Source organism: Hippocampus zosterae, chromosome 2, assembly GCF_025434085.1.
Source record: "Hippocampus zosterae strain Florida chromosome 2, ASM2543408v3, whole genome shotgun sequence".
Classification (NCBI taxonomy): domain Eukaryota; kingdom Metazoa; phylum Chordata; class Actinopteri; order Syngnathiformes; family Syngnathidae; genus Hippocampus; species Hippocampus zosterae.
In genome coordinates this window covers 8,898,400-8,912,194 of record NC_067452.1, presented here as the reverse complement: position 1 = coordinate 8,912,194, position 13,795 = coordinate 8,898,400, and the positions used below count along the sequence as shown (strand labels likewise).

Below are 13,795 nucleotides of genomic sequence, written 5' to 3'. Positions count from 1 at the left end.
AGTACAACTCCGCCACCTGGTGGACAAAGACGGTAAGTGCATATCGTTCTCTTCAAAAATAGGAGTGAATATTAAAGAGTCTGGCAGGTCTCTTGCAATTTGTCCTCTGTTCTTGTCTAAAAAAATACGGCGATATCAAAGGTCAGTTTCCCGTCGTTCAAAGTGTTTTCCAATAGACCCCCTTGGTGTGCAGCGCAGCAATGCCGCCGTCCTTCCATTCTGTGACAATGATTAACTGTGTCGTTTTTAAAATAAGACAAACCTCTGCTAATTATCTACTTGGTTCATGTTGATCAACTTGTCCTGTCTGCGAGAAAGCTGCACACCATGTAAATATAAATTGTAAATACAGTAAATATTCCCCAGCCTCTCAAAGCTACCCTCCAAATTGTTCCCAAGAGTACCAATTAGTCTATGAAATGTACACAATGGCACCATTGACAACACGTGAATGCTACATCGTGCCGTTAGTGCAGACAGCATTTTCCATGAAATAACAATAAAAAACACCTGCTACTCTATCTTGAGTCTCCAGTGGAAGTGAGTGAATTGCTGAGTACAGCAGTGAACTATTTGGCAAACTGTAGCAATTTCTTCTTCGGGAGACTCTAATCAACATGTGCAAAAATATTTGCTATGAGGAGTATCTGAGCATTATCTTTCCAATGGGTAGCAATTATTTGAAGTATTGGATTGGATACAACTTTGTCAAAAAAAAATTCTACAAAACGTTTCTGTAAACATCATTGGAACGTATAGTCATTCTTCAGTATTGTTACAGGTTCTGTGCATTCCTGAAATAATCTGTGATTGATGAAATGTCAATTGAATCAAAAAGGAAAAAAAAGAATCAACATGTGTAGTGAAAACGTTTATTAGTTTAAACAACCACAAAACACACAAACAGTCACCCCCCCGTGTGTCACACAAACAGGAATCCCCCCACCTCCCACCCCCACAAACACACTCCCAAAACAGCCAGGTACCAAAAACACTTGCATTTTTCGTGTGCATATAATTTGCGTTGAATTAAAACAATCGAAGTGGCCTGGTCGAGTGCAACAAAGGTTTACAATAAAATATAAATGGAGGTTACAGCCATTCAACGCCAGTCAGATCTTGCACATCACTACTGTGCAAATGCTGTGGCTATACACCCAGTGTTGATTGTTTGGGCTCTCATTGCGAGTGGATGCTGGGTGACGGCTCCAATCACGAGTGTTAACTCTCATTTTTCACAAGTTGCTGAATTTGACATTATTCTGTCATACGAAGAAACCTGCTCATAAAAAAGAAAAAAAAGCGTGATTAACTTTCAAACAGGTGGATGAATCCCAAATTCCTCAGTCAGAACATTTGCAATTGTGAAAAGACGATACCTTACGATATACCTTAGGTATAAGAAAAGGTAGCAAATTGAGATGAAGTCAAAATATGCTTTACGAACAACACGGTACTCAATCTACAACCAGCACAGTTGGTCGGATTGAGAAAACCCCCGAAAAAAATAACACAAGAAAACATTCACTGTTCAAACAATTATACTGATGTGAGTTTGGCCAGTCTGGGATGTGAGGTGCTGAAACAGTCCAAAGTGAGGCAGCAGAGGCTGGAGGTTCAACCACATGGCGTTCCACTGATGCACCAACAACTAAGCAGCTATGAGCCGGTTTGGTCGCACAGCTCCCCGCACCCAAGTCTGGGTGAATGAGTTCCCAGGTAAAAATGGGGCTGCGGGCTGCTGTGGTAATGCAATGTGTCTGGTTGCGCCGTGGCACAGGTAGAGTAAAGCGAGGCCAGCTTTAGGTTGGGAGTGTCTCGGCTGTAGCACAGCCAGGGCTGACGCTGCGTCAATTCACGTCTTTTGCAGATTTGTGGCAGGAGATTTTGAGAGGCTGTCGTGCCGGTCCCCTCTTGAGGACTGCTCACTGCTGACAAATACACAACAGCATCAGCAACACGGCTTGAAAAGAAAACAACTGTCATGGCTGGAGAGAAGCAGCAGACATGCACCAGGGGAGGCTTCAATACACCGCCGATGTCAGCTTAAAATGTGTGCGGAATAGGCAATTGCAGTACGTGATTATGTATTCAAAAAGTGGCAAAAATGACAGTCAGACAAAGGGGGGGAAAAAAAAAGCATCTGCACCACTCCAAGCATGTGCAACGCTCTGGGCTGCAAGCAGGCAGTCTCCTTGATTGCATGAGCTAGATTTGACGAGCACACCTGCAAAGTGTACAAAATGCATCGGGGAGTGCACCCCCGTTTAAAAAAAAGGAAAAGAAAAAACAAAAACTGACATGCCATTTGAAATGATCAGCACAAATTCATTCATCGCATATCCATGGGGGCTGCCGGTTCTACTGCCAGGTGCAAATTCTGCCCTGGTTGTCATTTCTACTGCTTATGTGCACATATTCTACAGTATACAGGGAGCTAAAATAGATACAGTTAAGAACTTTTTTGGGGGTGGGGGGGCACTTCTTGCTGTTCCTTTTCTAATGACGCCTAACAATAAGTGTTCATTTCCATTTTGAATATCATGGCCTTGAGAAAAGGTTTTAGTCTAATTTAATGTATATCTATGTTTTTAATATGGTCGCCGTGAGAGAAAAATCGGTCAGCGACCTGCGAGAAATCCCAAATAACTGCAGGGTTAAATTACTGAAGCCTCCCTCTGGATTTCACATTACCTGCTTCACCTACACTGTGATCTGATGGGAAAGATTTTCTGCCGGCCTTCCTTCCATGACCACCACGCCAAACTCCCATTGGACCCTGACGAGAAAGGGTAACTGTGAACGGATATCTGTGGGAGGCAAATGCATGAAAACATCTGTCCGACTGCCAGGGCGGCTCCGACAGTCTCAAGATGAAATAAGAGACAATTAGCATACCTGATGTTTGGTCACCATGTGTGTCGTGCGGATGAGCGGCTTAAACTGCAGAGGCTGGCCCAGGAGAGAGTAATGGGCTTCACCTAGACATGCCGACACCATTTAGACATGACATGAGCTTTTCCAACATTTTTTCATTTGGACTGTCTTTTCCCTAAGTCACATTGAAGTGAGTGAAAACAACAACAAAAAAAAAGGACGAGTGTAACGTCTCATAGAATAATGGTTTACAGCACATTTGATGTACTCCTTTGGCGCTGCGGGAATATTTCTGTACTTAAGAGTTAAACCGTTTATTACATGTAGGAAGGGTTTTTAGAGAAATAATACCATCCAAACCGAATTCCAAAGAACTTGGGACATTGTGCTAAAAATAACTAAAAACAGAATGCCGTAATTTCATGTCCTGCGACTGACCGGTGACCAGTCTTGGGTCGCCTTTCACTGGGTCAGCTGAGATAGACTCCAGTGAATCTGTGATTTTGAACAGTTAAATTACTGTAGAAAAAATGTGTGCGAGGCTCAGGAGCTTTCTCGGCTTCTTGGCATGGCAGCATTATTAGTTCTTTGCAGAGGATAAAGAATAAGCCCGTGAGTAGCACTTATTACATTAGTAGAGCTGGGCAATATGACAACATATAGCTCAAAGACGATCTATAACATTTTATCATGTCACCTTTTCGTGTTGTCGCCATTTGTTATTTGCTGCCAAGTGCGCATAAATTAGACATCAATTATGACTTGATTTGATGGGCAAAAACCTTTCACTTTTCAATCTTAGGCCGGACCGCCGCCACCAGGTGGTCAACCAACCAACTATACAGAGAAGTGAATCATACACCATACTCAAAAAAATATACGGTGCAAAATTAAATCAAAAAGTCAATGAGAATCATGAAGACCTTTACTGAGTTGTCTTCATTTATTTATTTTTCAAATAATAGAATTGCAGAGACCATCCCAAAAAGCTTCCCCAGGCTGCTTACGTATCCTGAAGCGGGGTCGTTGGCAGGTCGAGGAGAGATGCCACAGCGGCTCGCGATAACAAGTTAAGGAACGGACTGCGGCTGGTTATTACTGCCTGCTAAACTCGTTGCGGTTTCGCTCCTTAGTCAGTAGTCACAGCCTCCATCAACTTGCCTCCAAGGAGGCGAATGAGCAACACTTCTTACAAGTATCGTCCTTGCGAAGGGATTACGAGGAGTAATTAACAGAGGGAAAACCAGAGAAGCCAACGTAATGTCATCGTTAAAGACAGGAATTAAAAGTGCTTGGGTGACTGAGTACACTTCACAAAGGTCTCGCTGGAACCACGTCAACGTGGCGCATATCCAAAGTTGATCAGCAAAATAGCTGGCAATTTAATAAGTGTCCGGAGAGTAAATGAGTACAAAATAATGTTTCACACTCAACGAAACAGCAAATGTTAGTGTCTCGTACATCAACCTGGAGGAGTGGCCTAGAACATTAAATGTATATTAATGTTGAAGATTAGCGATGAAGAAAATGGATGCAAGTAAATGCATGTATTACAAATGTGATTAGTTTTCAAAACACAGAACTAAGTTTTCATTTCGACTTGTGAGATCTTCAAAAGAAATGTTCTTAAAATGATACGAGTAAAGCTCTTTTAAAAATATATATTTTTCAATTTCTCTAAGACAGTTTTCATGCCTCCTATTTAATATGTACAGTACATTCGTGCAAAAATATGTAGACTTCTTCGTTTCTGGTTACATCTGATATCTTTTTGTAGCAGCATTACTGAATGCGTTTCTCTTTTGATACGAGTCTGTTGAATGTGACTTCAAAATAAAGTGGGAAAACATAAGCGGGGATAGGGTGTTGTACAACTTCTTCTATAATACCAGAAAATATATTGTAGTGTGTCATCATCGTGATATAAAATGACCAATATCGTAATTTAAGATTTTTTTTTCATATCGACCAGCACATTAGTAATGTTATATGACCACATAAGTATAGCACAGCATAAAACTATGGATTGCTGAAAATTTCCAGCAGCAGTAAAATCATATCCTAATAGATTTTTTTAAAATAAATGTAATTTACAATTAATGCTTGGTTAAAGAATAAATGGGAATTTAACAATAAAAAAAAATTTTTTTTTGGTCAAGCGGTGGAATAGTCAGCACATTCATTCGCAAGTTTAGCTACTATTCATCAGCCTCTTATTGATAATTGTGGCCGTAGCTTTCTGTTCTGATGATGTCATTTCTTTATTGATCGAACTTCTCACAATCCTCGATTCATTTTTGAGTGGTGAGACCCGACAGGACATTTGTGAACCTGACTTGCACAGCTGCTTCATTATCCAGAGCAGTCCATGTGGATTTCAACCAAAGAATTCAAGTTATTTCATCCCACCAAACTGTCCAATAATAGCATTTTTCATGCTTGTGCACTTGCTGACCTGGCCCACTATGGCAGAAGTCTGTAGGGAGCTGCAGTTGGTGCTGGTGGGTAACGACGGGGATGGACGAGATGCCTGTTGGGAGGCCCTTGATATTGGGCGGCGGTCTCGACGAGGATGTGAGCGCCGGAGGTGAAAGCAGGCTGCTCTACACGCAACATACCAGTGGTGCAGTCAACAACAATGGGGAGAAACACAAACGTTTTCATTCAAAGATGAACAAATGCATCAACAGCTCAACACTAAAGTGCAATTACTAGCTCATGCTTTTATGTTTTCCTTATTTTCTGCCCATTCCGACAAACAAAATACAGTTTCATTTGTTCCCAAACCTGGAACTTAATTTACCATTGTAACAATTATTCCAATTTTAAATTATATAAATGCCATTTATGCCAGAATCCATTAATCCTCAAAACAGCTACATATAAGGTACATACAATTATTCCTTCATGTATATACGCGCGCGCGCACGCACACGCACACACTAACCCTACTTTTGTGTGTGTGTGAGTTATAAAAAACAAAAACAAACAACACTTAGTGTTCACTATACAAAAATATACATCCTTCAGATAATATGTCACTAATTTCACCTGTGAGATACTACCAAATACTAGAGGATGACATTTTTCTCGGAAATCCCGCAGGTCACGGGAATCCCAGACTGTAATTTGCTCCACACTATCAGAATCCCGAGTGCTGGCATCAACCACATCCACTCTCCACTGAAAATGCCGTTTCATTTTTTTAACCAGATTTTGAATTTAAATCTCGGTGCCTTCTTCACGATTCCTCAGAGTGATTTCGACATTTTTCTGTCCTCCAATTGGTTCATCTAGGTTTATCCTCCTGATTGGTTGATCTTAAAATGCACAATTAAGACCGATTTTACGAGGCAGGACAATGTACCACATAATTACAAATTCTGGCGCACGTTTCATGAAAAACATTGATATGAGACTAGGTGAACCAACTCTGCTTCCGGCTGGCTTGTTTCAACCCAGAAATGGATTTTTGGGGGAAGTTCAGAGTAGCATGTATGAGGGGAACAGTTAGCTGATCGACAGACAGCAGCAAAGAAAGGAGAAGTGGTGGAGTTGATGTCGGAAGTTGAAGGTAACCATTGTTTCTTGCTTTAGTAATAATGGCATTCGTCCTCCAAAATGCCTCTCCCTCATCTTTAATGCCATGCATGCTTATATCGTGTTTTGGTAACAATATTTTGCGACGTGATTCGGTCACTTAAACTCACCCCTGACCACAGGTATCACCGTAGGCTATTTTTCAAGTACTTTGTAGCTTTAAACATACACTTTTCAAACACCTCGGTGTACTTTAGAAGCATAAGGTAAAGTCTGGCTCATTGAGGCAAAATAAATTTAGCGCCTTATCAGAACCAAATGCCTCTTTTATTTTTTGAACAAAGATGTGTTTTCATGCTACTGATGAACTCATGCAGCGTTAGTACCTGCATGTTGTCAGGAGGCAGCGGGTGATCAGTCGGTCGGCGGGTGCGCTGGCGCTCGGGGCCCAGGTGTTTGTGGCTGGGTTGCTTCTGTTGGCAGGCGGAGGACGCCGGGGGCTGCTGGCAGGGGGGAGCTGCCATTTGCAGCATCACCATACCGCTGCCGGGGGCCGGGGGCAACAACCCTGCACACGATTAAAAGGAAACAGGAAAAAAACAGGCAGTCGGTAGAAATATGCGCTTGGAAAAAATGCAAATCGGGACAAGCAGTCATGATAAGATCTAATTCTGTGTGGCTGGTAAGCAGATTTTCAGCATAATGTTTACAGTTTTTTTAAACGAACACAGCCCATTACATAACCTCATTAATGCATTTGGATTGGAGTTTATTTTTTGCGCAAATGTGTGTTTGCTCAAAAGCGCTTTTCCACAGCAGTTTGATTCACCTACACACCCCACCCATGAAAACAGCACTATTAGCTGCTCGGCAATTAGATTTTAAGTGCCTCGATTATAAAGGCACATCCATAGGGGCTATAATTGAGTTGTTCTCTTCCTGCTAAATCTTCTGTGATGATCCGGAAGATCCAATTACCTAATTAGTTTGTGCTGCGTGAATGTGACTGATGGGACTGGAGGGGGGGGGGGGCAATTAAAAAAAATAAGAGGAGCCTCCTTCTGCTGCTCCCACATCAAAAGCGCTACACAATTCCATTCAATACTTGGAAAATTCTGTTTACACTCGGTTAACAACAGGTGAAAAATCCCATTTCAAATGCCAATATTGATTGATTGCTTTTTAAAAAATTATTAATCAACTAATAATAGAAGGCACGGCAGAGCTTACAGAATTAATATCTCGATTACTTCCATCCCTGAATGAGCCAATTAAAAGTGATTACCGGAGATGCTTGAGGTAAGGCCGTCATGTGACCTTCAACTGACCTCATTAATGATGGATTGAAATGATGGCTCCCACCATTGTGCCCCTCAACATTCACACATGAATAATAAAGGGCATTTGAGAAGAGACCTACGCACTTGAGCCTCTGTAGGGTACATGCAAACACCTTTATATTAAGCCTCTTTGTCTGACCAACAGTATGCACATTTAAAACGAACACATTAAATGCGCGTTCTTGCTGGTGAAGTCGTATTTTATTACCAACAAAATACACATTGTGTGAGAAATACACAAATTAGCTGTTGAATTTATGGAGGTGCTATGAAAGTAACAGAGTTAGATTTACTGGAGTTTTCTTTTGTTGTTCCTACAGCATCATTGTTACCAACAGCTCAAACAACAGCGCTTCTTCATTTTTTGCATACAATATGTGGAGTGTCATTAAAAGTGCCAAGATCAGTGGTTCTCAAACGGGGTATGCTTACGCCTGGGGGTAAGTGGAAGCACATTTGGGGGTGTGTGAGATTCTAAAATATATTCAAAAAGTAGCATCAGTTAAAAATAAAGAGCTTGATCACAGCAGCTGCCTCCCTGCGACCAAGAATGACAAGTACCTCAGTCAAGCACAAGTCCCAGTGTCTCACAAAACCCAAAAACATTCAGTTCAGTGCAACAATGCAATCATCGTTGCTGAGAGTTCAGTAATGTAGTTCGTCTTCTTTTGAATTATTAGATACATTATGATTTTTAAAACCTTTTTTTAAGCAGTTTTTTTTATTTAGTCACTGATGGTGTAGTTGCAGTGCTTCTCAATTATTTTCTGTCATGCTCCCCCCTGAAGAAAACATCTCGCGCAGCCCCCCACCCCCCAGCGCGGATATAAATAGTATCATTCGTCTATTAAATTGTTATAAGTACACCTCTGCATCTTTATTAACGTATAAGAGAATAAAAAAAGAACAAAATATGGACCATTCCCATGGGCTCACCACCCATGAGAGGGGCCAAAGGGGTCGGGTGCAATGTGAGCTGGGCGGCAGCCAAAGGCGGGGACCCTGGCGGTCCGATCCTCGGCTGCAGAAGCTAGCTCTTGGGACATGGAATGTCACCTCTCTGGCAGGGAAGGAGCCCGAGCTGGTGTGTGAGGCAGAGAATTTCCGACTGGATATAGTCGGACTTGCCTCCACACACAGCCTGGGTTCTGGTACCAGTTCTCTCGAGAGGGGTTGGACTCTCTTCCACTCTGGAGTTGCTCACGGTGAGAGGCGCAGAGCAGGTGTGGGCATACTCATTGCCCCCCGGCTCAGTGCCTGTACATTGGGGTTCACACCGGTAGACGAGAGGGTTGCCTCCCTCCGCCTTCGGGTGGGTGGACGGGTCCTGACTGTTGTTTGTGCATATGCACCAAACAGCAGCTCAGCATACCCACCCTTTTTGGAGTCCTTGGAGGGTGTGCTGGAGAGTACTCCTGCTGGGGACTCCATTGTTCTGCTGGGGGACTTCAATGCTCACGTGGGCAATGACAGTGATACCTGGAGGGGCGTGATTGGGAGGAACGGCCCCCCCGATCAAAACCCGAGTGGTGTTTTGTTATTGGACTTCTGTGCTCGTCACGGATTGTCCATAACGAACACCTTGTTCAAACATAAGGGTGTCCATATGTGCACTTGGCACCAGGACACCCTAGGCCGCAGTTCAATGATCGACTTTGTAGTTGTATCATCGGATTTGCGGCCGCATGTTCTGGACACTCGGGTGAAGAGAGGGGCGGAGCTGTCAACTGATCACCACCTGGTGGTGAGTAGGCTCCGATGGTGGGGGAAGATGCCGGTCCGTCCTGGCAGACCCAAACGTATAGTGAGGGTTTGTTGGGAGCGTCTGGCGGAATCCCCTGTCAGAAGGAGTTTCAACTCCCACCTCCGACAGAGCTTTTCCCATGTTCCGGGGGAGACGGGGGACATTGAGTCCGAGTGGACCATGTTCCGTGCCTCTATTGTTGAGGCGGCCAATCTGAGTTGTGGCCGTAAGGTGGTTGGTGCCTGTCGTGGCGGCAATCCCCGTACTCGCTGGTGGACACCAGCAGTAAGGGATGCCGTCAAGCTGAAGAAGGAGTCCGATCGAGCCTTTCTGGCCTGTGGGACCCCAGAGGCAGTTGACGGGTATCGACTGGCCAAGCGGACCGCGGCTTCGGTGGTCGCCGAGGCAAAAACCCGAGCGTGGGAAGAGTTCGGTGAGGCCATGGAAGCCGACTTCCGGACGGCTTCAAGGAAATTCTGGTCCACCATCCGACGTCTCAGGAGGGGGAAGCAGTGCACCACTAACACTGTGTACAGTGGGGATGGGGCGCTGCTGACTTCGACTCGGGACGTTGTGAACCGGTGGGCAGAGTACTTCGAAGACCTCCTCAACTCCACCAACACGCCTTCCTTGGAGGAAGCAGAGCCTGGGGACTCTGAGGTGGGCTCTCCTATCTCTGTGGTTGAAGTCACCGATGTGGTTAAAAAGCTCCTCGGTGGCAAGGCCCCAGGGGTGGATGAGATCCGCCCGGAGTTCCTCAAGGCTCTGGATGTTGTGGGGCTGTCCTGGTTGACACGCCTCTGCAACATCGCGTGGTCAACAGGGAGAGTGCCTCTGGATTGGCAGACCGGAGTGGTAGTCCCTCTTTTTAAAAAGGGGGACCGGAGGGTGTGTTCCAACTACAGAGGGATCACACTCCTCAGCCTCCCTGGTAAGGTCTATTCAGGGGTGCTGGAGAGGAGGGTCCGTCAGGAAGTCGAGCCTCAGATTGAGGAGGAGCAGTGTGGTTTTCGTCCCGGCCGTGGAACAGTGGACCAGCTCTACACCCTTAGCAGGGTCCTTGAGGGCATGTGGGAATTCGCCCAACCAGTCTACATGTGTTTTGTGGACTTGGAGAAGGCGTTTGACCGTGTCCCTCGGGGAGTTCTGTGGGGGGTGCTTCGTGGGTATGGGGTACCGAACCCCCTGATACGGGCTGTTCGGTCACTATACCACCGATGTCAGAGTTTGGTTCGCATTGCCGGCAGTAAGTCGGAATCGTTTCCAGTGGGGGGTAGGACTCCGCCAAGGCTGCCCTTTGTCGCCGATTCTGTTCATAACCTTTATGGACAGAATTTCTAGGCGCAGCCGAAGCGTTGAGGGGGTCCGTTTTGGGGGCCTCAGTATTGCATCCCTGCTTTTTGCGGATGATGTGGTGCTGTTGGCTCCTTCAAACGGGGCTCTCCAACTCTCACTGGAGCGTTTCGCAGCCGAGTGTGAAGCGGTTGGGATGAAAATCAGCACCTCCAAATCTGAAACCATGGTCCTCAGTCGGAAAAGGGTGGAGTGCCCCCTACGGGTCGAGGAGGAGATCTTACCCCAAGTGGAGGAGTTCAAGTATCTTGGGGTCTTGTTCACGAGTGGGGGTAGGAGGGAGCGGGAGATCGACAGGCGGATCGGTGCAGCGTCTGCTGTGATGCGGACGTTGTATCGGTCTGTCGTGGTGACAAAGGAGCTGAGCCAAAGGGCGAAGCTCTCAATTTACCGGTCGATCTACGTCCCAACCCTCACCTATGGTCACGAGCTATGGGTCATGACCGAAAGAACGAGATCCCGGATACAAGCGGCTGAAATGAGTTTTCTCTGCAGGGTGTCCGGGCTCTCCCTTAGAGATAAGGTGAGAAGCTCAGTCATCCGGGAGGGGCTCAGAGTCGAGCCGCTTCTCCTCCACATCGAGAGGAGCCAGATGAGGTGGCTTGGGCATCTGATTCGGATGCCTCCTGAGCGCCTCCTCGGTGAGGTGTTCCGGTCATGTCCCACCGGGAGGAGACCCCGAGGAAGACCCAGGACACGCTGGAGAGACTATGTCACCCAGCTTGCCTGGGAACGACTCGGGATCCCCCGGGGAGAGCTGGAAGAAGTAGCTAGGGAGAGGGAAGTCTGGGATTCCCTGCTAAAGCTGTTGCCCTCGCGACCCGGCCCCGGATAAGCGGTAGATGATGGATGGATGGATGGATGGATGGATGGATGGATGGATGAAAATATGGACCAATTTAGAACAAAGAATAGCTGTATTAACTGGAACAGAAAATATTTAAAGTGCATCTGAAATTCAAAAATAAAATTAAATCCTTAATTAAACTTTTGACTGCCCATGTTAAACCATACGATATTGAAAAATAAAATGACATGAGATCAATAAATAATGCATTCAAACTGATCACCAACATTAACTCAGGAGCACAATATTTAAGAAACTTTAACCTGACACCGGTCTTCCCTCGTCTCCCACCCTAGTCACAGTGCTTTGTCATATTTCCTCCCTTTGAATGCTCCGTGCACACACTATGCCAATGAGAGCGCCACTGCCCCCCTGACGTAGTGGAGTTGCAACTACACTTTATTCTACGATAGTTAAAAATAAATAAATAAATAAAATAAAAAAATCACAACAATACAAAGCATGTTTCCCCAAGGTCAAATGCGCCCTGCTTGACGGAGCCTCAGTGACAGTGTGGATGTGGGTGCAAGTCGTTATTGGTCTCTGTATGTGCGCTGCGAGTGGCGGAAAACCAGTTCAGGGTATAGTCCACCTTCCGCCCAAAGTCAGCTGGGATAGGCTCCAGAATACCAGCGACCTTCATGACAATAACCAGTTTGGATGATTTCAATTAATGGTTTAATGACAGAAAATATATATATATTTCACAAGGTGTACATCATTGAAAAAAGGTTCAGAAGCAGTGGTCTAGATTATGGCTATGAAGAAAAACATTGAGTGTTTATTTACACATCAGAGAAAAGTGATTACCGTATTTTCCGCGCGAAAAGGCGCACTGGATTATGAGGTACACCTTCAATGAATGGGCCAAATTTTTAATTTTTTTTTCATATCTTGGATGCACTGGATTATAAGACGCAATCTACAATGCATCTACGAAAATTCACAATAATGCATCAGAACAAAAAAATCAAGCGAGGACATCACAAAATAAATTCTAGAGCCCCCCCGTTGGCATTTCCTTAAGCGTTTCCTTAAGCGTACCAACAGTAAACTTCCAACAGAACAATCAGAAGTCATGTAACATGTAGGAAACTGGACTGTCTCAGAAGTGTTTGTTTTTCAGAGGCGGTCATGAACGCCTCGGGTCGAGGAAGAAGAGAAGGCATGGAGACGGAAAAACGTACCTGTATTTGTTGAGACTGTGAACACCATTAATAAAGTGTGCGTTTTACAAAAACAACACCACAGCTCTCCTTTTTTTTCGGAGTTGCAACAAAAACGTATTTAATAAAGCAGCGACACAGTTCACTGAACCAACAGCAAGATCTAACATTGTAAGCATGTCTCCAACAAGGAGCCATTTTAGGGTCGATGTATTACCGTAATGACCATACACAAGGCGCACCTGATTTTAAGGCGCGTTGTGAGCTTTTAAGAAAATAGAAAACTTTTCTGTGCACCTTTTAATGCGGAAAATATGGTACTGTGAAGGGGCTCTCCATAGAGGCGGATACAAAACAAAGATATACAACTTTTCTTCCTTCAAGTTACATCAGTACCAGTCAAATTAATTTGTAATAATCACACCTCAAATGTGCCGCTGAGATCAAAACAGATACTCCATCAGCTCATATTCAGAAGTGACTTTAATGGCATTTGGCGTGATGTCACTCACGAATTTCAGTTGAAAATTGTACCTTTGCTCTGTACTACTAACCTGTGTTTTGCTGTGCAACACAGGAGGATGAGTTCTGAGGGAAATTGAGCTGCTCCATCATTGGGGAGGGCAGGAAACTCACAGTGGAACTGTGTAGGAAGATGTTCACAGTAAACATCGCATCGTCATCATCATCATTTAAACTGAACTGAAATCGACCGTATGTTGAGGACATGTTGGATATGTGATGAAGGGTGATATATTTCCTTAAAATATGCCTCCATCAATTCTAAAATGTCGAACACCCGTACATAGTTGATCTCGTCACGGCAAGACAGTTCAGAGGAAAAAGTAGTAAAAATGTGTTGAAGCAACCTGGCACCCAGAAGGAGTTGTGCAAGCCCAACATTACAGCTGGTGTATTAAATTAGAAA

At 44.7% G+C, this 13,795-nt stretch overlaps 1 protein-coding gene across 18 annotated transcripts in view; it reads right to left on the bottom strand.

The window, feature by feature from the left end:
• Window positions 1-1,286: 1,286 nt before the first annotated feature.
• Window positions 1,287-13,795, bottom strand: part of LOC127591990 (R3H domain-containing protein 1) — a 58,527-nt gene continuing 46,018 nt past the window's right edge. For 8 of the 18 annotated variants that reach the window (XM_052052347.1, XM_052052357.1, XM_052052435.1 and 5 more), the window contains 6 exons: window positions 13,422-13,510; window positions 6,804-6,985; window positions 5,333-5,480; window positions 2,899-2,981; window positions 2,708-2,810; window positions 1,287-1,931 (listed from right to left, as the gene is read on the bottom strand). In XM_052052347.1, coding sequence (XP_051908307.1) covers window positions 1,660-1,931; window positions 2,708-2,810; window positions 2,899-2,981; window positions 5,333-5,480; window positions 6,804-6,985; window positions 13,422-13,510 — 877 coding nt within the window. In that variant the 3' untranslated portion in view covers window positions 1,287-1,659. Of the gene's footprint in view, window positions 1,932-2,694; window positions 2,811-2,898; window positions 2,982-5,332; window positions 5,481-6,803; window positions 6,986-13,421; window positions 13,511-13,795 lie in introns of those variants that run through there. The other 10 variants (XM_052052384.1, XM_052052418.1, XM_052052374.1 and 7 more) reach the window with 9 other exon arrangements.